This window comes from Cyprinus carpio, chromosome A7, assembly GCF_018340385.1.
Source record: "Cyprinus carpio isolate SPL01 chromosome A7, ASM1834038v1, whole genome shotgun sequence".
NCBI lineage: Eukaryota > Metazoa > Chordata > Actinopteri > Cypriniformes > Cyprinidae > Cyprinus > Cyprinus carpio.
This window is the reverse complement of record NC_056578.1, coordinates 13,906,488-13,933,998: the sequence shown is the minus strand read 5'-3', so window position 1 is coordinate 13,933,998 and position 27,511 is coordinate 13,906,488. Positions and strand designations below refer to the sequence as shown.

Below are 27,511 nucleotides of genomic sequence, written 5' to 3'. Positions count from 1 at the left end.
TAAGATTTACAATCTAAAATTCAAAAGTTTCTGGTTCTGTCTCTTTGAGACTTTGTAGTAACGCAGCCCTTATTTTTTAAACACAGTTATTTTAGTGCAGACAGACATCGGCATGCTACATTAGTTGTGATTATTCTGTTCTCTGAAACCTACACTCTAAAGCTTACTTCATTGTTTTTTTTTATTCCTCTATTGTTGTTTTCAATGTCTCAGTCTGACCACTCATTTTCGTCCAGCTCAGAGTCTTCATCAGATTCGCTGTACTCCACGGCGATGCGACGAGATAATATAGTGGCCACATCGTTCCCAACTGGCTCCTTCTTTGCTTCCTGCTCCCGCTGTTCCTGCACCTTACGCAGCTGGATCCCTATGAGAAAAAAACAAAACAAAACAGCAAAAGTGAGAACCAGAGATGAAAAAAACAAACAAACAAACAAACAAACAAAAAAAAAAACTCTCAAGAACTGTTAAGAAACACGGCTCAGGCCATATTTCACCCCAAAATAAAAAAAATAAAAAAAATACTGTTCAAAAGTTTGGTGTCAGTAAGATTTTTTAACATTTTTTTTAAAAGAAGTATTTTATGCTCACCAAAGCTGCATTTATTGGATCAAAACAGTAAGATAATGAAATATTATTTTGATTTAAAACAACTGTCTTCTATTTTAAGTAATTTTAAACAGTAATTTATTTTGTTCATAAAAACTGAATTTTTAGCTGCCATTACCTTCACAAATCATTCCAATATGCTGATTTGGTACTATCAATGTTGAAAACAGATGTGCTGCTTAATATTTTGTGGAAACTGACTTTTTCAGTATAATAGATCAAAAGAGCAACATTTATTTGAAATAAAAATCTTTTGTAACATTATAAATGTCTTAACGGTCACTTTTTATAAATTTTATGCACCCTTCCAAAAAAGAAAAAAAAAAGGCCACATTTCTTCTTAAATAATAAATAAATAAATAAATAACATTAAAATTAAAAAACAAATTTTTTCAAGAATTAATATAATATAATACAATAGTCTTTTATATGATAAGAATTTACATAATATAAGAGAACATTAAGAGTTTTTACATTGTTTTCATAACGCCACCAGTTCTTATCATAATGCAAAAATAAAGTAAAGTAAAGTACATTGTAGTCACCATGTGACATCATAACACCCAAACCCCACTTAATGAGAGATCTCTTGACCTCGTCTGATGGCTGCCAGCAGGTCGCTGCGTGCGTCGCTCATTGGGATGAGAGGTATCTGGCCCTTCCTGGGGACAACTGGTGCTTCCGCAGGGGCAGTGGGCATGGTGTGTGAGTGAAGGTGTGGGTGGGGGTGGGGGTGTGTGGGCGGCCCAGGTGGAGGTGGAGGGGGGGCTGCGGGAGGAGGATGGGTTGGGGAAGGAGTGTAGGAAGCAGGGAGGGCAGGGGTGGGAGGAGAAGCATTGTAGGTCTGGGAAAGAGATGGCATAGCACTGGCCGGGGCAGAGGAGGGGCCAGTGGGACTGTCAAAGGCAGTCTGGGCGGAAGGAATGATAGGAGGAGGTGGAGGAGGAGCAGGAGGTACGAAATACTCTCGATGCTGAGACTGCTGACCACTGAGATACAAACAGAGAAAAGAAATGAATCAAACACATTTACTGCACTCAGGAGATGAGCTCCAAGCCCAGAGCTCACCACAAGTTAGTAAAAACTTTTTATTTTTATTTTTTAAAGGCCAAAACTCTTTGGTCTTTATTTTGTCATTAAATTTAATGACAAAACGAGTCATTAAATTTATTACTCATATTTACTGAACGGTTAGAACTGGTTAGAAAGTTTATTTGAAATTTGTGGGTGTTTCATGTAAATAATATAAATGATTAGAAAACCCTGCTTTACACCCTTTATATTATAGATATAAACTGAATTAAGAGCAGCTAAAGAATAACAGACCTGAAGTCTTTAGCCTGCAGGGGACGTGGCCCGTTGAGAGCAGGGTCTGTGACTGGTTGTCCATGGGACTTCTGAACCCTGCCAATAGTCTGTCTCCCAGGTGGAGTGGAGGAGGAAGCGGCCGGCCGATACACACGGTCTAGGGACTGGGTCTGGACATGAGAGGGTGCCATGAGGTGATCTTTGCCATTGGCAGCGGAGTAGGCACTGGCCACGGCCATCTGCTGAGCCGGGTGACTGGGGCTGCCTGGGTAAGAGTGCTCACCCAAGTCTGAGGCAACCGACCTGATGATGGAAAAGAGACAGAGAGTGATAGACAAATGAGAGAGAAGGGGAAAAAGAAATGAAGAGAGAAATATTAAATGCAAATATCTTTACAGGTTCTTGAGCTTTAAAACTAATATTGAAAATGTTATTTATTCCAGTGATGGGAAAGCAGAATTTTCAGCAGCCATTCTCCAGTCTTCAGTGTCACATGATCCTTCAAAAATCATTCTAATAAGTTAGCATTATTTGTTCATTCTAATATGTAACCAATGTAAACATTCTTCCCTTCAATAAAACAATCAACAGCACCATTCACCTACAGTACATACTGCATATTTTCAACATACATCTAAAACTCTGTATCTAAAACATTTAAATATATGAAATGTTCACACAGGGTTAGGGTTACAACAAATCAAAGGATCAGAGCCGATTTATTAAAAGAGACAGTTTGAACTGATTCACCAAATGAATCAAACTTACCAACCAGTTTTTTAACTTAGATGTTTAAATGTTTTGTACATGAGTCTGCTGTTTTATTTGCTTAATTATGCGAGAAAGAACGACCATGTCTAATGACAGAACTTTTAGGAAAATTAACAACCACAAAAAAAGCATTATTAAAATCATCACAATAGGCAAACTGTAAAATAATTTCCCCAATGAAATAATTGTTTAACCTGATTATCAAAAGTTAAAGTAAAAATAAAAACGAATAAATAAATAGAACAGTATGAAGCTGTGATGCTTTAGATTGCTGGTATGACTATAAACACAAACAGACAGCTCCAAGTGTTGGCAACTCAAAGTGTCAACAGATGGCAGTAGAGAGCTATGCTAAACCGCAGCCCACTTGTATTGCCATGGAAAAAAATTAAAGCAAAAGAGGCACCCAACCTGTTGTCTGGTGAAAGTGAGCCCTCAGAGGACATGCCATGGTACGGAGAAGGCGTGAAGCGGGCGTCTGGGCGGAACTCCTTATCATACGCCATTACGTTCCACTCCTGCCTACGATTCCGTGCCTTACGAACCTTTTTCACCTCACGACTGGGGTCCTCCACCTGTTTCTGCTGCTCCTGAGTGAGAGAGAGAGAGAGAGAGAGAGAGAGAGAGAGAGAGAGAGAGAATGAGAGTGAGGGAGAAAGAAAGGCTAGTGTTTCAGAAAGCCCAGGGATTCATCACATTTAGTGAAAGAGTTTTAGACTGTAAGCTAAAAGAGCAAAGTCGCACACACAGAGTGTAGTGTCCACATTTTTCACTGAAAAGTGCTGTGAAGAAAGTTTTCTACATAATTCAGGGAATGCATTAAACACACACATAAACACACACTCAGTAGAAAAGCTAGTGAAGAGACTGCAGGGAAAGAAAGTGAATGCACAAACTGGAGTCAGCAAAGTGAGGGGCTCACAGATGAATAGAAGGACTGACAGAAATGCAGGTCTCTTACGGAGGATAGGAGGGGGCTTCTGAGAAGGGCCTGCCTGGAGTGGGACTTAGTCTGGTCTGAGTGAGTCTGGCCTGAGCTGCTTGTCTAGAGAGAAGGGGCAAAGTCTGGGGGAGTTAGAGCTCTCATTCATGCACATACAAAGACACATCCACTGATGTGTTTCCTTCTGCTTTCTTCTTTGCATATAAACACATAAGCTTCTGGTTTGTCAAGAGGAAATGAATCTGAGAAATGCTTTTTACAGGGGGCCCAAATGTGCTTAGCATTTTTCCAGCACTTGTTAAAAGTTTAAAGTTAAAGCTAAAGTCAGTCTTAACCATGTACTGTACCACGTACAACAACACTTATTTTGGTTTCAGCTTTTTGGTTTTTGGAAGTTCCAGCATTTTTGACATCCTTAAAGCAGTATGTGATTGTAGAAAGAACAGACAGTGTGAAACAGGACTATAAAGTGCACACAAAAACATATATATATGCAATAGACACACACCTTCTGTCTCCTCTTTTCTTTTCTCTTGTCCTCTGTGGCTTGCAGCATTTTCTCCCTCCAGAGGTTAAAGAAGTAGGAGGGGTCTGTGTAGAACTTCAGTGCGTCCTTCTTATCATCTCTATAAAAAGAAAGAAAGACATATGATGGTTGCTACAATAGCATTTTCTGTGTAGAGATGTACTGAAGCATTAGGGTAGAAACCAAAAAAACAACAACCTTGAACTGGGTTTTCAGACATACTTGAGAGAGAGAATATTCTAGGAGTGTGTGTTTGGTATGCAGCGAGTGATTTATCATTTTGTCACACTACACCAGAGATGCACAAACCAGGGAACGTGGAAATAGGAAATAAAACATGCAATTGCAGCATTTTCTTCATTTCTAATTTATCTTTTTTTTTTTTCATTTTGGCATTGAAATGTAGATAAGTGAACTACATTGTTTTTTAATTGAACATTTTAATATAATATCGTTTAGCAACATTTACTTTCAGTCCACAGCCTTCAATCAATTTTGATTTTTGGCCTTTCGTAGTAAAAAGTTTAGGAACCTCTGCACTACATCATTATTTGCCTTAAAATTAGTTTGTTGCTGGAAAAGTTACACTATTTTAAAACCTGCTGAGCGGATGTTATGCTACAGAAGAAAAGTAAGAGATGCAATGTTGCTAATGTTATTTGACATGAGTTAATAATGCAGAGATTGGAGTGAGGATAATGATGATCTCACCTGTAAGGGCTGAGAATATTGAGAGGGGGAGGTTTGTCTCCGCGGTGGTAGAGCTCCAGGACAGGATTTGGGATTGAGTTTCTGGAAACCACCTGTTGGTCCTGAATGGTGGAGCTCTTGAAGGCCTTCCTCATGTTGATATCTTGCAGAGAGACTGAAGATGGGGGATAGAGGAAGAGTTCAAATTTATGCTTTCATTTCATTATTGAGATTGCAAAAATGGCATTCTTAATTTGTATATATGTAATTTTTTAGTTCAAAGATCTAAACATTCTTAGTACAAGATATTTAGCAGAGAAGAAAAACGGCATAGGATATTAAAACTTCAGAGAATGGAGAATAAATGGAACAAGATGAAATAGACTTATATGAAGGTAACTGCCATTACCCAATAATACTGATAAATAAATCTGAGATCAGTTTAATATTTACTATATGGTGATTAAAGGTCTGGTTTGACTAAGACACACTGTCAACTGATCAGCATAAAGTGTAAGGGGCCTTAAAGTAGAGCTTTGTGAAATCTCTGCTTAAGTCTCTTATGTGTTTGCTGAAATAAAGGATGAAGCTCTTCAGGAGAAAGCAGATAGTCATTCTCTTATTCACATACTCTGCTTCTCACCCTGGAAAATCAGGAATGGCACAAACATATGATACATCAGCTGCGCATTTAAGAGCAACATCATTGCTTTGCCTGCCCTAGAGCATGTGGAGCTTCAGCCTCACAATTGCATGTTTGTTTGGTTTCTTTTTTTCCAGTAGACTGAGGCCCCATTTACACTAGTGCATTTTCGTTTTAAAATGGCATTTTAGAATGAAAATGATCCTTGTCTACACTGGCGTTTCAGAAACGATCTCCGTCTACACTACACAACCTAAAACGCATGTCACGTGACCATTCATGCAGGTACAGCTTTTCAATCTGCGGGCAGCATAGTAACTAAAAGCAGATTCCCCTTGTTTTGTGTGAACCCTTGGTATTTCTAATGATCTGAACAGTCTGTTTATATTCAGTGAACATATCTGTTATGTATTTAGGTCCTAGGCCATTGAGTGATTAATAAACGAGTAAAAGTACTGTACATCAAATCAATCCTAAATATAACTGGAAACCAGTGCCCAAGGACCTGAGGATTGGTGTGATATGCTTTGATTTTCTGGTTCTAGTCAGAATTCTGGCAGCAGCCTTCTGGGTGACACATGCGCAGAAGATAAAACATAACTTAAAAGTTTTGACTGGAAACAAAACATCCAATTCTTGCAATGTTTTTTTTTAGATGAAAGTATGCTGATTTAGTTACTGCTTTGACATGACTACTGAAACTAAAGTCTGTCTCCAGAATCACACCAACATTCCTGACTTGATTTTTAGTTGTTAGACTCCTAGAGTCAAGATATGCATTCACCTTGAGAACTTCATCTTTGTTTTCAAATGCAATGACTTCAGTTTTTCCTTGTTTAACTGAAGAAAGTTCTGGCACATCCAACTGTTAATTTCATCAATGCATTGGCAGAGGGAGTCAATGGGGCTGTAGTCATTTGGAGATAAGGCTAGGTAAATCTGGGAATCATCAACATAGCTGTGATAGGCAATTTGGTTCTTTCTCATTATTTGACTTGGGAGCATATACAGGCTAAACAAGAGCGGTTCAAGAATTGAGCCTTGTGGGACTCCGCATGTCATGGACGTCGTCCACTTAGACTTATGCTCTCCTATACTCACATAATAACCTCTCCCTTCTAAGTATGACCTGAACCATTTGATTACCATCCCAGAAAGCCCGACCCAGTTTTCCAGTTTCTCTAGTAGTATGTTATGATCGACAGTGTCAAACACAGCACTGAGATCTAGTAGGACCAGCACTGATAATTTGTCAGAATCAGAATTTAAGCGAATATCATTTATTATCTTGATGAGCTCTGTCTCTGTGCTGTGATGCGGTCGGAAACCAGACAGAACATTTTCCAGGTATTCAGTTGAGTTAAAGTATTTGTTCAGCTGATTAAAGACTACCTTTTCAATAATCTTGCCTATAAAAAGAAAATTTGATATTGGTCTATAGTTGCTCAAAATGGTGTTATCAAGATTTTTCAAAAGGGGTTTAACAACTGCAGTTTTCAGGGAGTTTGGAAAAGTCCCAGAAAGAAGTGAGCAGTCCACCACTTCTAAGAGATCTGCTTCTAAACAGTTTAGCACCCTTTTGAAAAAATATGTGGGAAGTGTGTGAAATAAGATGTGAAATAAGTTAGCAGGTTGACGATTTAAGGTGCTGTACTATTTCTTCCAAAATGTTGCCATACATTTTTTTCAAAAGCAGACATAGTATCTTCTTTTTGATATTGCAGTCGAATCTGTCTGACCTCTGCATAACTTGGGGATGTGCCAATCGCCTTCCTGATATTACTGATCTTCTCAGAAAAGAAGGAAGCAAACTCACTGCATTTGCTGTCGGAGAGCATTTCAATGGCAATCTGACTTGGGGGGGTTTGTCAGTCTCTCAACAGTAGCAAAAAGAGTGCGAGTGTTGTTTAAGTTACTGTTTATAATGTTTGAGAAGAAAGTTTGTCTAGCTGTGGCTAGTTTCACATTAAAAGCATGAAGGCTGCCTTTAAAGATGATATAGTGAATTTCAAGTTTCGTCTTCCTCCACATCCGCTCAGCTTTTCTGCATTGACTTTTAATACTCTGTACTGCTATTGATTTTCTCCAAGCTGTTTTCTGTCTGACTTTCACAGGAGTCATGTCATCAATAACATTTTTAACTTTTGAGTTAAAGGAATCAAGAGGATCAGAGTCTGCAGAAATGCTTGGGGTTAGAGACATAGCCTCCATAAATAGCACACGAGTGTTTTCGTTAATGCATCTTTTTCTGACAGAGACAGATCTAGATACAGTGGTAGCAGAGATCAATATATCAAAGAAAATACAGAAGTGATCAGATAGTGCTACGTCCTTAATAACAATGGATGAAATGTTTAGACCTCTACTGATGATTAGGGCTGGGCGATATATCACATGCGATGATCACGCGCATCTCGTCAGTAAAGCCGGTTCCCTGATTAGCGGTAAATTTCCATCACCTGCTTTCAGATGGAGCAGCATTTAATAGACAGAGCCATAGTTCACTGACAAGCTACACCATATTGGGTTCATTATCGAAGACGATTCATCTGCGATAATGGATGCGATATTGTGTAATTATGTATACCACAGCAGAACACTCACAATATTAAAGCGCTGACTGTGCCTCAGGGGCCACTGTACTGCTTTATTGAACATTAATAATTCAATATTCAGCATACTAGCTGATCTGATGGCAGGACTGGGGTATATAAGGTCAAACCTGGGACAACTTATAAAACAAGATGGTTCTGCTTTTCAAAATATGTACTATGAGCTTTGAGCCACAATGCAATGCTACAGTAATGGAAGAGAAAAGCCCTCTCCTTGTCCATTTGTTCAAATACCAACAGACATTCAGTCTAAAACACTTATGATGCAGATCACACATTTAATCTTACACTTAATCTCTGCCTTGACTATTAAAATGGTTGTCTTTTTCATTTAGAAGTGATTCCTGTTAGATTCACCCTTAATTAGAATGTTATTGATTCAAAAAAACGTCTGAACTGAGCAGTATTATTTTAGTATCACTAAGATACTATTATAGTTTTTATTAATATTTTATATTAATAGTTTGATATTTTCTGTTTTCATTTTAATCTTAAAAGTTTAAGTTAACGTTTTAGTAATTTTGTTTCATGTTTTGTCATTTTTATCATTATTATTATATAGTTTTTACTTATTAAAATTTTAGTTATTTTATTACATTGTTAAATGTAACGACAATAAGAAATGTTTTGGCTACTAGCTGAAAAAAAAAGATTTTTAAAATATATTTTAAAATATATATATATATATATTTTTTACTCTTTTACAATTTTAGTTAACTATAATAACCCTGGCTCTAACACATACTATTATCTAATGAGGCACTGCTCTCTAATATACAGCTCTACAAATCACACACTGACTACTTGCCTCATTTAATTAGTTTCAGTTTTCTTCCTCGTTTATTTATTTTGTTCTCTCTTTTGTTTTATCTCTAAATATCTCTTTTGTCTTTGTGCACAGTCTGTTTGAGTGCAAAAGAAGCTCAGTTTTAAGTCTGGATGGCTGGTTATAAATTAAATATTATTCTGGATGTTGAGGGGGGGGTGGGGTGACATTTTTGGATCAGACACATCCACGAATGCCAGCAAACCCCATCACCCTTTCTGGTAACACACAGAAAAATTCTGTCTCTTCCTCTCTGAGAGATGTCTCGATATTCAGAGACCTCAGAGATCTCATTCCTTTCCTCCTCCCATTCCCCATCTCCTTCCCAACCCTCCATTCTACATGCAGCACACATAAACCCCAGATCACCATCAGGTCAGACGGACCTGAGATAGACATTAGAGTGCAATAAACACACACATGCTCACTGTGAATCAGGTCATGGCTCACTGTGAATCAGGTGATAATGGAACACTCAGACTTTAAAAGAAACGTCGATGCTTCTTCTCCGTTAGTGAGGGGTCACAGGGGAGCTGGAACATATTAAACGCTCTTTATCGGCTCTCCAGTTATCGATCACAGCTGGGCTGAATGTTTTAAATAGATGAGGACATCGTTAGAACATGTAGCGTGGCCCTAATCTTTATTTTGCATACGGACAGGGCGTTTACAGATAAACATCTCTTCTCTTATGTCCATCAAACACATAGCCTGACATCAGAGTCTTGCTGAGCTCTGCTATCTGCTTCATTGATTGAGACAAGAGACAGTGCCACCAGACACTGGATTTTTCTATTCGACAGAGAGAAGAACAAAAGAAAGAGATGAGAGGAGTAGAGGGATGAGTAAAGTGATACAGTTTGATGTCTCTCCCTTTCATGGCAGAGAAAGCTGGGTCATCCCTCTAACTACAGGCTAAAAGAAGACCATTACAGAGGACAGCACTCGAAGGCAAACGCGCTCTCTCTCAGCCTCTCTCCAGCTGCTAGCTGCTACAGCTGAAAGCTTGATAAAATCTGGAGATGATGCAGAGATTAGGCTTAACGCTTGACATTACCCTCTTCCACGGTGGAGTCCAGCTGGGTCACTTTGATAGCCAGCAGGTCCACTCTCTCTTGCAGGTTATTCATACGCATGTAGAAACTGTTGGCTTCATTAAACAGCTCTCCAAAGATGTCCTCTGCGTGACGACCTGCAAGACAGATGGTGACAGAAGGTAAGAGAATGGCATACGGAGAAGATCAATTGAACTTCCATGCTAGGCTGGGTACTGGTCTAACTAATGGACTAGCACAGTGGTTCTATTCATCCTTCTATCCATGCCTTCTGATTAAGAGGGTTTCCATGCTGGTAAAATTAGCCATAGTTAAACTAGTTAAATTGTTAAAGACCTTGGTTGGGAAATAATTTGCTTGTGTCAACACAGTCTCTATTTAATAATATATGACAACATTTTTGCAAGAAAATATCTGCAGGCAGATCTTTACCTCCAGAGTGAGAAAAAGGGCTAAGCCCATATTCTCTTTCAAATGTTGCACTCTGGTTGGCACTACAAAGCACCAACCACCAGAACAGTTTTTTTCCAACAGGCTATATTCAGCCTGGACAATTAAAACTTTCGCAACTATACATTGTCCATTATGGCGGACACATTTATACATAACATCTGAAAACTGAACATTTGTAAACTACATAAACTGCACACTTGAAAATAACATATCTGTACATTCATTAAAACAATTATATATGTTTTTCTCTATATTTCTACTTCTGTATTATATTGCATTATTTAATGTTCTCTTATGTTAGTGTTATAGTTCATCTCTACTGTGTATCATGTATGTTTGCACAATGTCTGTACTTTCTTCTGCACTGGAAGCTCCAAAGGCCAAACAAATTCCTTATGCGTGTAAACATACTTGGCAATAAAGCTCTTTCTGACTAATTATGGCCCAATTATTTTAACTATATTTTTTACAGTGTCTACACTAAATATATATATATATATATATAAAAAAAAACACCCTATGAATTGAATACTGCCAAAAGGATGAATAAGGTTTTTGTTTTGTTTTAATACTGGAGAGAAAAAGAGAGAAAATCAGGATGTCACTCACTCAGGCTGCCCAGTTGTTTGATGATGGCCGCCAGGGTGCTGTTGGTGACACACTCCAGCTCACTGAGCACTCCATCAGGCAGAGCTCCTCGACACAGGTGCTTGGGCTCGATACTCCTCTTCACCAGCGGCATGACTGGCTACTGCTGAGAGAGAGAAACAGGGAGGCCCATTAAGACACAAATCAACCAGCTAATGAACTCAAATCAACATCAAATAAGGAAGTATATTTCCAGAGCTATAAAATAAACTTTCACTTAAACTGAGAAAATACATGCATACAGTTATGAGAAAAATATTTTGTTTTTTTAAATTGTTTGTAAAAGTATATGAAAATTTCCTGAACTTACTAAAAATATAGGTTTTTACAACATATTTATTAGGTTTTTAAATTGTTGAAAAATGAATAACTAAAAAACTGCCATAAAATAAACAAATTAAAACTGAGAATCCTCACAGCCAATATAAAAATATGACATTTAAGAGAAAAGTATATTTTCACACAATTTTAAAATATGTTTTTTAAATTTATAATACATGTATATTTTATGTAGATTTCATCTTTTGAAATGTATTTGATAATTTCCTTGATTCACTTTTAACCATAAATGTAAATATACAGTATAATATATCAACTATATTTTTTCTTCATTCTCTACCATTCATACACACACTAAAATAACATACAAACAAACAAAAACAAAGGCATATATTGCAAAACATGTGATTTGCTTGATGCTCCCAAGATTACAAAATTCTTTAAAAAATCATCTTTGTTAGTCAGCTGGATAACAATGTTCAATATGTCACATAAAACCGAATGTTTAAAGGTGACAAAGCAGAACCCGACAAGGCGAGTGACTGTACACATAGCTCTGGAACTTCTTCACTATGTACAAAAAGAAAGCCAGTGTAAAGGTAAAAAGTGTTAACATGAAATTTGAAATCAGTTCCATAACATCAAATCTTACAACCTAATATGCTTACATTGTCTTTTCGGTTGAACCAGCATGCCTTAAGCATTTTGTGCTGAATAATCATTTGCCTGTATTTAATAGAAATGTCTGACATAACTGGGTCCCTGTTTTTGAAAAAGGACCTACTGTGGTCTGCTCCTGTTTACAGACCACCTATGACCACAGACAAACAGTCATAAAGACAGTCACTGGCATCACACACACTGATACAAGCGCAATGGTTCAGTGACCTGGGCACACAGTCAACATCGCCTGGCAACTAAAGCGGACGAGTATGCTGCTAATGAGACATGAAAAGAGCGCTGTTATAGCCTGGTGGGACAGCAGACGTGTGTGTGTTCCTGCTTTCTTTGTGTCTCTAATTATTATTTCAGTGGGAAAGTGATTGGAAAACATTCTAGACAGTAAATGTTGACAAACCTATATTGTTCTATTCATCAAATAATCTTAAAAAAAAAAAGCCATCATGTTCAAAATGTCAAATCATGGTTTTCACAAACATATTAAGCAGCACAACTGTTTTCAACCATTTTTCGTGATAATAATAAGAAAAGATTTATGTGTCACTGAAGACTGGAATGGTGTCTGCTAAAAATTCTGCACTGGAATCACAGAAATGAATTATATTTTAAGATATATTAAAATAGAAAACAGTTATTTTAAAGTGCCCATATTATGCCATTTTAAGGTTCTTAATATTGTTTTGGAAATCTCCTACAATAGGTTTACATGCATGCAACGCCAAAAACACTTTTGTTTTTTCAAAATATCGATAGAAAATATAAAAATCTATTATTTATCATACTTACAAGTTGTGATTGAGCGGAGCCAGCTGGTCTAAATAAACTGAGTACTGAGCCATCTTGCAAGAACAAACATTTGGGGAATTATGCATTTGATATCACCTCATTTTCCAACGATTCTCAAACAATTCATTCAAGCAGTTCTAAGATTCAGTCTCTCTAAACCCCTCCTTTCTGTGAGCCTACTCTGCTCGGATTGGTCAGATGGCTAAGTCTGTTGTGATTGGTCTACCACGTACTCTGCATGTCGGAAATGATACACCCATTGCCATAGTTCCGTATTTTGAGCACTCGATAGAAAATATAAACATCTATTATTTATCATACTTACAAGTTGTGATTTAGTGGATCCAGCTGGTCCAAATACACTAGGCACTGAGCCATCTTACAAGAACACGAGCAAGCATTTTGTGAAAGCGTTTTGTGAAGCAGTCGTCAGTAAAATGAAGGTAACACACACACACACACACACAAAAAAAATGGAGGTTATACTGCAATGCGGCCTCATCTTTCGGAAGTGAAAATAAAAGAAATTTACTTTCAGGGTGTAGGACACAGTGTCTTCTCAACATGATGTTAACTACATGAAGCTACAGTGAGGGGGCGGGGTTAAGTCAGACAACGTAGAACATAGGCAGGCATTATGCAAACGTGTTACCTCATGACGTGTAGCCTAACGGAAGTGGGATTCGATTTACTGACGACTCATTTAGGCTGTTCAGAGTCAATTCTTTCTTTAGGGAGGCAATGACTTTATTTATCGCGCACTTTCGGCTTTATAACTTTGCAGATCATTAATACAGCTACATTACACACTGCATGAAAGTCAATATTCAAAATAGCATTATCGGGTCACTTTAAATTGTAAAAATATTTCATAACATTACTGTTTTTACTGTAGTTTTGACCAAATAGCTGCATCTTCAACTGCAGAACAAAAACCTTAATCATTCTAAACTTTTGATTGAATGTAGTGGAATTCTATTAATAATCAAACAACGATGTCAAATTCAGACCTCCACTTACATGAGGTCGCACTAAAAATAACAACGTCACTTTACACCATTAGTCACTAAAATATTGTAATGTTTAGCATTTTTAACGTGACTGATATCACAAGAACTACAGCAAAGGCTCTTTTAGTCAGACCAATCACAGGGGTTATGAATTTTTTCATTTTTTAAAATTCTGCTCTCACAGTGTGAAGTATGTCCAATTTAATGAACATGCCATGAGAATTATTCCACTGGAATACACTTGAAATCTCTTTTTTACCTTCCTTCCCACTCCCAGTCTTTTCTTTACAGGGACATTTTAAAACTCTATTTTCTCCCCAATACTTCACTTCCAATTACTATTAGCATCCTTTACCGTGGGAATGTTTCTTAATTAGGGAAATGCAAAAGACCAGATACTGTATATTTTATCTGTCAATAATGGACGGCTTTTAAATTATGTGTCAATGTTTTTAAAATGTTAATATGATGGAATATTTTTCTTGCTTTTCATCAAGTGCTGGCACACACTATCACAACAATTACACAGCAGTTCAATAACAGATCACTGTGCTCTAAAACAGTCACACTCTCTTTTAATCGGTCTTCTCTGAATCTCTCGGTCTGCTCATGAATAAAGCAGCAGAGCTGAGCGAGACTGTAGAAGCACAGGACTGTAATCTTCACTCCCGCGAGCGCTCGGCTGGACTGTGTGAAGTGTAAGTAATAAAAGGATGGGTTAATGGAGAGAGAGAGAGAGAGAGAGAATATCTGTCTGTTTTTGGGGGTAATGAAAGAACACATCAGACCCTCTCAAAACCTGGCTGTCTCTCAAAAAACCCTGTGTACTGCCTGCCTACATTTACATTCATTTATTCAATAGACACTTTTTTTTCTTAAGTGACTTTGACTTTCAGAGAATTCATGATATGCATTTTATTAGTATTATGTGCATTTTATCAGTATATCCACACTCATCTGTGGCTGAGTGTACTTTGAAAGCTGTGCACAAGATGGAACTTAAAAAGTGAAGTATACCCGGGCCTTAAAAGTGAGAGAAAATTATCATACTTAATAAAATTACATACTCAAAACTAAATTACAGACTCTTTCCATGGCATTTAGGGTTAAAATGTATGAATAAAATAAAATGTATTTAAAAAATAAAAGCAATATATATATATTTTTTTCCATTTAGTTTAACTTGATCTACTAAAATCAACAAAATACAACAGAAATAAAATTTAATAAAGTCTATATGGACATATTTTTAGAAAGCCATTTGACTTTCAACTGTAATCATACTGTAATATGTCTGGCAGAAATCCAATACAGCTCACCATCAAAACAACACCATTCCTACAGTAAAGCATGGAGGTGGTAATATCCTGTTATGGGGGTGTTTTTCTGCATCAGGGACTGGAGCACTTGTCAGGATAGAAGGAAAAATGGATGGGGCAAAATACTGTCAAATTCTTGAGGAAAATCTGCTGCCCTCTGCCAGAAAGTTGTCAATGGGAAGAAGGTTTACCTTCCAATATGACAATGACCCAAAGCACACAGCAAAACTGAGCACACAGTGGTTGAAGGAGAAAAAGGTGAATGTCCTTGCCTGGCCTAGTTAGAGCCCAGACTTAAACCCCATTGAAATGACTGCAGTCCACAAACAGTCAATAATAATAATAATAATAATAATAATAATAATAATAATAATAATAATAACTTTAATTTTTAGGCACCTTTCAAGGCACTCAAGGACACCGTATAGGGCTGCACGATTATGACAAAAATCATAATTGTTGATTATTCCCTTGACAACACATTGTAACTGTAATTATTAATTATGATTAGAGGTCGACCGATAGTGGATTTTACCGATACTGATAGCTAGATTGGACCACACTGGCTGATACTGATTAATCAACCGATAGTTTTAAAAATGGATACTAAATAAAAACTAAAACATTGCTTTACTATTTTTAAAAAAGCAGTAGCAGTACTGAACCATATTTTGTAAATGAATAAACATATTAATATTAATTATTATATTGATTATCAAAGTTATTTCATAGTTTACTAATGTTAAAAAAATTTTTTTAAAATTTTAATATGTAGCCTATTAGCATTAGTAAATGTTGAAATGAACAAACTAGGAACAATACTTCTACACCTTTTATTAATATTACAAATGGACACTTACTGTTAAGTATTACCATTTAATTTCAACAGTCATGCTTAAAGATGGCCATCTTTAAATATCTACAGTGCACAAGGCCATAGCATTAAAATTACATACATAGATTATTGATATTGTATGTGTACTCTCACACTTTATTTGCTTCTATTTTAGAACACTGCATGATTATCTATTCAAAAGAAAAAAAATATATATATACATGTAAGTTACACACTGGGCAAAAGCGCAGTGCTGCGTCTAGGAGAAGTCACACACCAGACACGTCACTTTCAATTCAAGCAGCGGTCTTAAACTATTTATTTAATCATCAAACGGAGTTTGCTTCAAGAATGAACAATCACCAAACAGAGTTTGCTTCAAGAATGAACAATGTGGCGTAAATGAGTTTGAAGTTTGGTGTTTTGAAAAACAGCAAAGGGAAACAGAAAGTGCGATCTGTATTACAGCTCTCTAAATAGGGCTGGACGATATGGCCAAATTTAATACCACGATATATTTCTTAATTTCGGTCGATACGATATAATTCCGATATCGATATGAACACTATAAAAAGCCTCGTAAAAACTGCCAAGAACGCCCACAACAGATGTCAGTGTATATAAATTTATGAAAAATGAATTTGCCAAGTCTGACACCTCATTTAAAACCATTTAATATTTTTTGGAAAAAAAAAAAAAAATTAAAAAAATAAAAAAAAACATTATTTTTTGTATTTAGCCTTCATACAAACAATAAATGTGAAATCACTGTCAAAAAATCATTTCAGTCTCACCTAATTAAAATTAATATCTTTAACTTCAAACTATAGTCTAATATATACTACCAGTCAAAAGCTTTTGAACAGTAAGATTTTTAATGTTTTTAAAGAATTCTCTTCTGCTCACCAAGCCTGCATTTATTTGATCCAAAATACAACAAGAAAACTAAGATTTTGAAATATTTTTACTATTTAAAATAACTGTTTTATATTTGGAAATATTTTAAAATATAATTTATTCCTGTGATTTCAAAGCTATATTTTTAGCATCATTACTCTGATTACATGATCCTGCAGAAATCATTCTTATATTCTGATTTGCTGCTCAAAAATAATTTGTTGAAATCAGCTGAGTAGGTTTCTTGATGAATAGAAAGTTTAGAAGAACATTTATTTGAAATAGAAATATTTTTAACATTATAAATGTCTTTATCATCACTTTTGATCAATTTAAAGCATCTCTGCTAAATAAAAATTTCTATAATTTCTTTCCAAAAAAAAAGAACGAAAGAAATGATGCTGACTCAAAGCTTTTGAATGGAATAGTGTAATCAAATCAAATGTAATCAAAATGTAATGTTACAAAAGCTTTGTTTCAGATAAATGCTGATCTTTGGATCTTTCTATTCATCAAAGAATCCTGAAAAAAGTACTCAACTCTCTTAAATATTGATCAGCAAATCAGCATAATAGAATGATTTCTGAAGATCATGTCAAGACTGGAGTAATGATGCTGAAAATTCAGCTTGGATCTCAGGAATAAACTACAATTTTAAAGTAAAGCAGTTATTTTAAATAGTAAAAATATTTCAAAATTTAACTGTTTTTGCAGTACTTTGGATATAGATTGAAACAAATGTGCTTTAGTCAGTATAAAGAGTATGAAGAGTGCTCTTGAGTTGCTGCAGGGAAAAAAAAGCATGTTGCTGGAGCCGGGCTTAAATGCAAACTGATTGTCTACCAGCAGGAGGCGCTGTGAGAGTGGTAGACCCAGCGGTTTCTCCAGTAACAGCTATAATCAAAGGAGCTGCGCTTATGAACGCTTCTTTATCAGATAAAATGAAAATGCCTTCGAAACTTTTCTGAAAAACACCCGCGACGTGTTTTGATTTTGAAACGTGCAGTGCTCATATTTATTCAACGAAGTCAAACACCACAAATAAATCAATGTATGGGAAACACTGGAAAATCAAAAATATCGGAAATGTGTTTAAAAACCATATCACCGTTATTGAAAAAAATTATATCGCGATACATATTGATATTGAATTATTGTCCAGCCCTATCTCTAAATGAAGCATACAGAATGGTTTAGAGCCACAGAAAGAGCACAATACATAATTTATAGCCTAGGGTTAAGTCATTATGTACATTAACAATGACTTGGGACAAATATAATGTAATTTAATGGTAAACTATGTGAATGGTGCTCTGTTCCGCGGCAGGATTTTCTGTCGGCTGCATTTAAATGCGCGTTTGAACTTTCCCTCTCTGTGCAGCGCTCAGTGTCATGTGTCAAAACAAACAACATATGCTGTTAGTGATTTCCACCTCTAGAGGCTGCTCTCGTACTGTATAATGACAGCGGACCCTTCTCAGCCACTCCAGCAACAGATGCAACCTGGAAAACTATCGGCATGGATTTTTGACGATAACCGATAGTTCCGCCAATCAACTAGTATCTATGCCGATTAATCGGCAAACCCAATGAATCGGTCAACCACTAATTACGATTATCACAATTTACATTGAATGATGTTTATACCATTGTTTTAAGCAACTGCAGGCCATATATTTATATGAAAATAAACAAGCTGAAAACACTCAAAGAGAAAATCTTTTATTGCTTTTCTATAGCATTAAGGTTCAAATGTTAACTGTACATTGGACTGGTTTCTTCTTTAAATAATAAAAAAAACCGTAAAAATATGAATGGTATTATAATGTTATACTTACACTAAAATGAATACAATGGAAAAACCCTTAAGATAATCTGTAGAAAGAAAAAAAACACATCTTAAGAATCAGACAATTAATAGCCACTTTGAACAATTACGTAATTGTGGCATTTGTAATTGTAATCGCGATTATAAATTTGATTAATTGTGCAGCCCTAACACCGTACATTATAAAAGAAGAGCAACAAAAAATAATCAATCAAATCACTAAAAGCTATTCTAAACAAATAGGTTTTAATATGAGCTTTAAAATAGTAGACACATATCCCAACAGACTAAAGGCTGTAATTAAACCAAAAAGGTGGTTCAACAAAATACTGACACAAGGGGATGATCCTCTTTCAACTCTGTGATTCTGTTTATATATATATATATATATATATATATATATATATATATATATATATATATATATACAGTATATATATATATATATATACATACATACATACATACATACACATACACACACACACACACACACACACTAGGGGTGGAACGGTTCAACTTTTTCATGGTTCGGTTTGTATCACGGTATCATTTTAGAGTCACGGTTTCGGTATGGTTCGGTATGTGCTGTGTTTATGGAAAAACTATTCATTTATTCATTATTTAATTTGGTTATTTAATGACTACCTACATATATCTGAATTTCCCAATCTCTCTCAGACAGCAGGAGGAGGTCATGGACCCCAGGGAGAGCAGCAGAGTCATGAGATTCTGTAATGTGTGTGGGGGAATGTAAAGTAGTAATATGTAATATGTGACATGAATAAGAGTGCTGAGCATATGTGGTTCACCTCATTAACCAATGCTAAACACTCATCCACAATCATCTGATTAGGAGCAGTAATAGTACAGCAGCAGTAAGAGTGTAGTTTCTGTTTGCATGTCATTAAATAGCAATACCCGCTTTGGAAGATGTGTAGGTCTGTGGGTTGTTTTTTATGTGACTCAGTGTCATTCACTATCATTGTGTGTGCAAAAGCATCTGCTCTGTGTGAAACAGACGGCATTTATAATGGAATTAATAGCCCAGCTCTCCCTCTCTTTAAGACATGTGTTTAAAAATCAGTGGAATGCTATCAAACACTCGTCTCCCACTGTGAACCAAGTGCCTGTGGTCTGCATACAAAATATCACCCACCATATCATTAGCCACGAACGCTTAAATTCATTCACTTAATCTAATTTAATCCATCCAGTAGATAAGATAAAAGTCTACACAAGTTATAAGCTTATTATGATCACCAAAACTTCATTTATTTGGGCAAAATGGAATGCAGTAACACTTTTAAATATTATTAAAAATTAAAATAAAGGTTTTCTATTGTAATATTTTAAAATGTGATGTATCCTTGTGATGGTAAAGTAAGCATAATCCTAATCCTAATATGCTGATTTGGTGCTCAAGAAACATTTCTTATTATTATCAATGCTGAAAACAGTTCTACTGCTTATTATTTTTGTTTTTTGATGAATACAAAGTTCAAAAGAACATTATTTAATTGAAATAGAATTTATTTTTATGTTCATTTTAACCGGTTAACCGACCGTGAAGAATTTTTACCGATTAATACAATCAGTTAAACGGTTTAAAAAGTCTTTTTCTTTTTATCAGAAATGTATCCAAAATATTTAAAAAGGTTTGCTGCATGGTTAAAATGCGCTATGCATATATAAAAAAAAATGTTTTTTAGAGAAAAAATAAAGGAAAAAAAAGTCACGTAGACCTATAAGTCGCATTTTATTATTTTATTCAGAAATAGGCCTAATGCCGACGGGAAATGTTTACAAACATTATAATAAACACTGTAAACATAGCTAGGCTATTTTAGATCCCCTCACTCCACAGCAAATCCTTTCAATTAACAGTATTTAGAAAAGAACAATGAATTAATTTAGGCTAAAACGAAACTGAAACCAATGTTGGGTCTCTCATTCAACACAAAATCAAATTGTTTCCGTATTTGCGATGTATTTGAATGGCAAATTATTATTTATTATGTAGCCTACTTCACTCGCGTTCCAAAGTCCACATAAAACTAATTTTTCCATATGTTTGACTGACTGTATTTTTTGAACAGGCATTGTCAAGGAAGCAAAGCTTAGCTGTGTGCGCACATGTGGCACAAGCACAGTCACTTGAAGTTTTTCTTTCTAACAGTGAAAGAAACTACTTTTAGTCATAAAGATAATCAGAATTGTAAAAAGTTTGCTATTATTTTTGTACATTCACAATAAAAACAAATCTTTGTGCTTTTGTTAAATAAGCCTAAAGAAAAACAGAATACCGCTTTCTGCCATCTGGTTTCCTTTCGCGCAGCACAAAAAATGAACCGAGACTCTGCAAACTAGGCTACTTGTTGCACAATTTTTCTTTCATTTTCTTAATTTAGTAAAAAGTAAAAGTAAAAATATATTTTCTCGTATATAGGCCTATTTATCCGTTATATATACACATAGCCTAGCTTTCTTATGTTTTTCTCCGCTCACAGAAGTGCTGCAGGTGCGTAATGTGATATGATATGACCATGTGAATACTCATGTTCTGTTGTTTGCTGCTTTTTGCACATGTAAAATTAATCCCTGGAATTGGAATGGGTGACAGAAACGTATCCTTTCTAATTTAAATTATGATTTAAAATAATCTTGTCATTTAACGGTTAATAATCGGTTAATGAACATAGGTTGTCGGTTAGGAAAAACAACCAAAATGAACATCCCTATTATAAATGTCTTCACTTTCACTTTTGATCAATTAAATACATGCCTGCTGAATAAAACTACTACTTTACTGACCCCAAAATTTTGAACAATAATGCATTTTTTATTTCTATAAGGACAGAAATCACTATACCTAATGTTAATTTTCTAAATACTTATAGAAATGTTTAAATGTTGCTTCATCTTTGAAAATATTAAATGTTTGAGAGAGACGCTGACATACTGTGCAATCATTACTGTATTTAAAAATCAATATCATACATATATCTGTGTATATTTGTGACCATACACAAAACTGACAAATATCCTCAAACGCTAGACTCATCTCTGCCTCCTTTCTCCTCTCTCATCAATAATTTTCAGGAGCACGAACAGCAGAGCTGCACTTGTAGGTCGATCTGATGAGGAGACATTTGTTTGTGCTGCTCAGATTCCAGAGCCCCTGATCCCCCTATCTGCCCCCCTTTCTGCTGGCTTCCCTTCACCTCTTTAAAGTCAGGATCAATGCTCGGGCTCTCTGAGAGTCTGAACCAAAGCCACCAATCAAATATACAAATAAATAAATAAATAAATATATATATACATTCTCTTTCCTTATCCCACATATTCAGAGCTGTTTAGAATACAGAACAAGTGTGTCATTAGTGCAAACTGAGAGGAAGTGTTGCCATGGTTTCCTTTCATGCCCCCTGATTGTTGCTTGATCAAAAAAATTAGAAGCTAAACACTTCAATAGACAAGATAGTTAGACAAACAGCTAGACCGAGCAACCACTGTACAACCCTCTCAAGGTCAATAACTCCAGACCAGTGTTATTTTAGTATTATTTATATACTATTATAGTTTTAGTATTTTGATATTATATTTTCAGTTGTCATTTCAATTTTAGTTTAAGTAATTTTTATGTGCTTTGGTTATTTTTATTAGTGTTTTTTATTCATATTATTTAGGTTTAATTTATTTTTATTCCAGTTTTAGTTTTAGTTCAGTAACAGTTTTAGTTTTTATTCATTTCCAGTTTGTAATCGTAGTGCTCCTTTACTTTTTTTTAACTATAATAACCCTGCTTTTACTTAGCTTTCATTTATTTCAGCTTTTGTCATTTTTGTTTTTTTTCTTCTTTATTTAAATTAACAAACACGTTTTTAATAATTTTAGTTAATCCTGCTTCAAACAGACTAAAGACCCTCAATGTCAATAAATAAAAGTTCTGCCCTCATCATGTGGACCAGTTCTTGTGAATCTGCTTTTGAATGCATTTTTGAATGCAAATGCAGATATGCCATTTGCAAACAAAAAAAAGATTCTTTTCTGTCATGAATGATACAGCTTTAATGTGACATGATAAAATTTGTTACATATGGGTCCCTCTGGTTTAAGAAAAGCCAAAACTTTAGCATTAAATGAGAGCATATAGCATAAACTGGGATGGGCTTGAGGGTTAGTAACACTTTTTCTGTCTCTCTCCCATGAACTCTTCTCACTCCGTCACACACAATTAAATGTGCTGCATTCAGCACAATCAGGACAAATCACTCAGGCGACCATGTGACCTGGAGTCCCTGTGCCCCAGTGCATGAACCCCTAGCTGGATAAGACCTGGAGCAAAAGGGGTCACTCCCTGGGATGAGTGCTTTGCGGTCTGCTCTGATCTGAGACCTGCTTTGTATCTGGAGTTCCATTCGCTTTTTTAGGATATGGACGGGTCCTTCATCTGTGTAAATGGGGCAGGCTAACAGACGAAAGAAACTGGGGTGTTTGGAGAGACGGAGGCAGCGGATTAACTGGAGAGTGAAATAAGGCTGTGGGCTGAATGGAGATAGATGAAACCTTCAGCCCAGGAAAAGACCTAAATAAATGGATTACTTCAGTTTGATTTTCAAACAAAAAATTCACAGAATTTCATCTATTTTCTAAAAACATGTTATTGATCTTGTTGTAAACAGTTCATTCATGCATTTTTCATTTCATATTTTACTTACGACAGACTTTTCTCTGATGATGCATGCCAGACTTCTCCAGTCATGTTGTTCACTTAAACTCTGCTCTTTCCTACAATCGACTGTAAGCTCACACTTAGATCGGCCTCAGTCCAATCAACAAATAGATAGAAGCAAGTCACGCCCTACAGTTTTTTCCCCCCAATAATCTTTTTTTTTTTTTTCTCTGTCGATTTGTTTTTTTTAAGATCTTTTGGAAATTCCATTTCATAAAGACTTTAAGGAATCAGAGCACAAAGTGCAAAACTAAACATTTTCTAAATCGACTTAGTGGGTTGTCTAAATGGCTAGGCCCCAGGCATCCTGTATAATTAAATTAGTTCAAGGTCATTGCACAAAAGTCTTAATCCTTAAAAAAAACAAAAAAAAAAAAAAACCGAAAGGCCTATGGAATCCGATGCATAAAACCATTGCTCACAGCAGGCAACATGAAAATAGACAATAATTGTCTTGAAATGTATTGATGAAGACAGCAAATTTGTTACAAAAGTGGTGATTTAACATGCTGACAGTATTTTTTTTTTAAATGGGTGTTGCCAAAAGTATTTTGATGCTGGACAATTAATCGACCATCCAGACCCATTGTTATCACCATACCAGAGATCACAGAAAAACAGACCTTCCCATGCTGACTGACACCTTTTCTAGTCTAGTAAAGTTTAACTTTAGTAATTTTGTTGTGTGGCTTTGTCATTAAGTTTTTGTTAGGTTTCTATTTAGTTTATTTTTACAAATTAAAAGAGATACACATACATACATACATACATACATACATACATATATTTCTTGGATATAGTTGTAGGAATGAGGTATGCTTTTCTGGAATCTTGCTTTTTATTACAAACACTGACAGAGAACCCTTTATACAGATTTCATATTAACTCTATGAACTCATAAGGTCCCTGGCACCATCCAGCCATACAGGGCTGAAACTGATGACATGGTACAGCAGTGAATTGATTCACAACATCGATGATGACCACGGTGACTGCAGTAACTGCAACAACAACACATCATCGATCATGCCCTACTGCTGCCCGATATTGCTGAGTAAGCATAGCGGTAAAACAGGCTGCGTGTGTATGTGTGTTTGTTCACAGAACCAGAACTGAATGACTCCTACTCCTAATAAGTACCTACTCACGGCGGTTGACAATTTAAGTGAATGAATAAGAGAAAATGAGAGAGAGAGTGGTTTGGTCCATCTCTCTCATATCCTGATATATGTACTGTGTCCTGGAAGAGCCTTTCCTTATGGACTCAATAGACAGGCCATGCTTGCATCTTCTTTTCATTTTTTTGGTGGCGGTTAACAAAAGCCTTTTACACAGCAATTGCTTTTCAGTTGCACATAAAAACAACAGAGGGGAGAGGTGGCCTGCTGTATGACAACAGACGATACGCTAAACTGACTTTCAGGTTAAAAAAAAAATGTTGGCTGAAGTGGAGATTTATGAATTTCTACAGAGACTCATACATACTCTTTTCACTTTTCAAGGAGAAAAACCTAAGGGTGTACTGTTATTGCCCAAGTGTTACCTAAACTCTAACGCAGGCCCTGGCAGTGAGAAGCCCAGCTCTGAAAACACACAAACACCAATACAGCTCTGGAAAACTCATAGTATAGAAAAACACCCAAACCATACAATGTGGTGGAGCTTCCACATTCAACACACGACTGGGTTAACTAATAAACAACATGACAACAATAGAACTTCATACATTAAATTCTTTTGGGGGGCAAATTGGGAGCATTTAAAAGCATAGGTCACCCAAAAATTAAACTTCTGTCATAATTTACTCACTTTCAGGCCAATGCAAGAATGTCACTACACAACACCACTCAATTTCCCAACATCTCACACAAATAAACCAACTTGTTACCTAACTAGACTTGTAACCAAGTGACTTGAGACTTGACTTTGACGCTCCTGAATTGTCTTTACATTTACATATGCACATTTCCATTTTAAAATTGTATAATAATTTTAGTATAGCACTTTTCTACACACTCAAGGTCACTTTACAAGTTGCAAGCACATATAAAGCAGAACAACAACAACAAAACAACACATTTAGGTATAAAGGAGAAACATTTTAGACAGTTTCAATAAAAAAGGAGTCTGTGACATTTACTTTGGACAAAAAAGATATCTAAAAAAGAAGTAGGCATTTAGAAAAAAAAAGGCTTGCATAAAAAGTTGTTTAGTGGTTTTATTTTTAGGAGAAAAAAATACAATATACAAAAGACTTGACTTGGACTCTGTGTTAAAGACTTGTATACTTACAGTATACCTACAGAATTGACATCAGTGCTAAAATTCAACTAAACAGATCCATTCCGGCTCATAGTGAGGGACATCAAAATGCTGACAGCGTCATAATCTAATGTGGCATTTCAAAGTTGGTAAGCAATCATTTACTCTGCCTAATGTGATAAAATAGACATTAACCCTCTGCAGTCCGAGGCGTTTTTGGGCCCTAGAGATGGGTTGGCATCTATATAACGTTTTAAAACATACATAACAGTATTTAAATGTAAACGGTTAAAATAATTATTGACATTTTCATGTAGAAGTGATGACAACCAAATACTTTGGCTCATAAGAAATGCACTTGACATAGCCTGTAGTTAATACAAATGTTGTTTAAGAGCTCAGAGCACAGGGTCCAACGTTTACACTTACTCAAAGGCATGTAACTGCGATTAAGAAATCTCAAAAGAATAAATATTTGAAAAGGTGGACAGACTTTCAAAAACATTATGACCCACTATGATTATGTTTATCACGATCACGGTTTTGTTTTGGTGACTTAAAGCAAGAAATATCCCACATATATATCATCAGTCACATGGAATTCTGGAGACAACAAGCCCTTTAGGCATACTAGATCGACGAATGATAAAACACTGTAGACAGAAAAATATGGATGTATATAGCCTCAACTGACTCGACATTTTGTTTGTCCAACAAACGATATAATGCACATCCCGTATGTTCACGGTACAACATTATTCATCGTCACAGTCATAACACACACACACACACACACACACACACACACACACACACACACACACACACACACACACACACACACACACACACACACACACCACAGTCTTTTCCTGTGATCAAAACAGAGCACTTGCGCGCGACGTTAGCGTTAGCAGCTCAGCTTTGTCCAAGCCCATGAGAGGCAAAACCGATTAAAAGACTGTTTACCTGTGTTTATCAAGCGCTAGCGCGGCGTCTCTCTGGTAGCGGTCCGTATTTGCCGTCCCTCTGTGTTGTTACATCGCATTAATCGCTCGGCGGCTATTTTCTGCCAGCGATTGACGTGAATAACGGTGCGCGAGACAGGTTCAGCTGTTTGTAAATCTCAGAACTGTCCCCAGCGTGCGCGTTACCTTGACAGTGTCGAGTCTTCTGCTAAAGAGCGACCAACGCTGCCCTGCGCGCATGCGCAGACCGAAGCCTTGACCACCTCCCACCAAAAAAAAAAAAAAAAAAGGCACCGAGTGGAGGAAGAAATGAGCACTTTGCCTATAAAATTTCCACAAAAAAGTACATGAAGACGGCCTAGTAAGGTAGATTATATTGCGTCGTTTCAGTGTGTGCTGTCCTCTGATAAATGCCCGTGTTACGCGTGAAGCCAGTGTAAGCACAAACAAGTGACGTAAAGAAAAATGTATGAGCTTTTCTAAACAGAAAATTGTGCAAATTCAAGTTTTGAAAATTAGAGCATAGGTTATGCATGATTTGCATCCTATTCCATTCAGTATTTTATCAGTAGATGGCAGCATCGCTGATGGTAATACATAAAACAACATGCACAAACGTTATATACTTTTAAAAATGTAAAAATTTAACAGTAATTTAAATTTTTTAAGTACTTGGCTAAAGTGACCTCACAATATACGTTAAATAAATATCTCTTTATTCTACAACACATACATTTTCTATTAAAAATGGTCAAATGTTTTTACAAGTAAAAATGTTACATTTCATATTAACTTTAAGTCATCATGTGGCCTGTTTTATTATCAGC

At 35.9% G+C, this 27,511-nt stretch overlaps 1 protein-coding gene across 3 annotated transcripts; it reads right to left on the bottom strand.

Annotated features, from left to right (window-relative positions):
• Positions 1-204: 204 nt before the first annotated feature.
• Positions 205-26,943, bottom strand: zgc:109889 (uncharacterized protein LOC553542 homolog). 3 transcript variants are annotated; one of them, XM_042759783.1, is made up of 10 exons: positions 26,686-26,943; positions 11,046-11,190; positions 9,986-10,120; positions 4,869-5,022; positions 4,140-4,257; positions 3,650-3,733; positions 3,100-3,278; positions 1,936-2,220; positions 1,204-1,598; positions 205-367 (listed from the first exon to the last, which is right to left on the bottom strand). In XM_042759783.1, exons 2-10 carry the CDS (start codon positions 11,176-11,178, stop codon positions 210-212), a joined length of 1,641 nt encoding a protein of 546 aa, XP_042615717.1. In that variant the 5' UTR covers positions 11,179-11,190; positions 26,686-26,943; the 3' UTR covers positions 205-209. The 3 variants fall into 3 exon arrangements, with proteins under 3 accessions (XP_042615717.1, XP_042615718.1, XP_042615719.1); XM_042759784.1 differs by having other exon boundaries at positions 11,046-11,187; XM_042759785.1 differs by lacking the exon at positions 3,650-3,733 and having other exon boundaries at positions 26,686-26,941.
• Between the last annotated feature and the right edge of the window lie 568 nt (positions 26,944-27,511).

What these genes read in the sequence shown, in the direction of transcription:
- zgc:109889 (XM_042759783.1), bottom strand. Translation starts at nt 11,178, where the DNA reads ATGCCGCTGGTGAAGAGGAGTATCGAGCCCAAGCACCTGTGTCGAGGA. An exon ending in GAAGCCCCCTCCTATCCTCC is followed by an intron (nt 3,279 to 3,649) that starts GTAAGAGACCTG and finishes TCTCTCACTCAG; the next exon opens with GAGCAGCAGAAACAGGTGGA. An exon ending in TCACTTTCACCAGACAACAG is followed by an intron (nt 2,221 to 3,099) that starts GTTGGGTGCCTC and finishes TTCCATCATCAG; the next exon opens with GTCGGTTGCCTCAGACTTGG.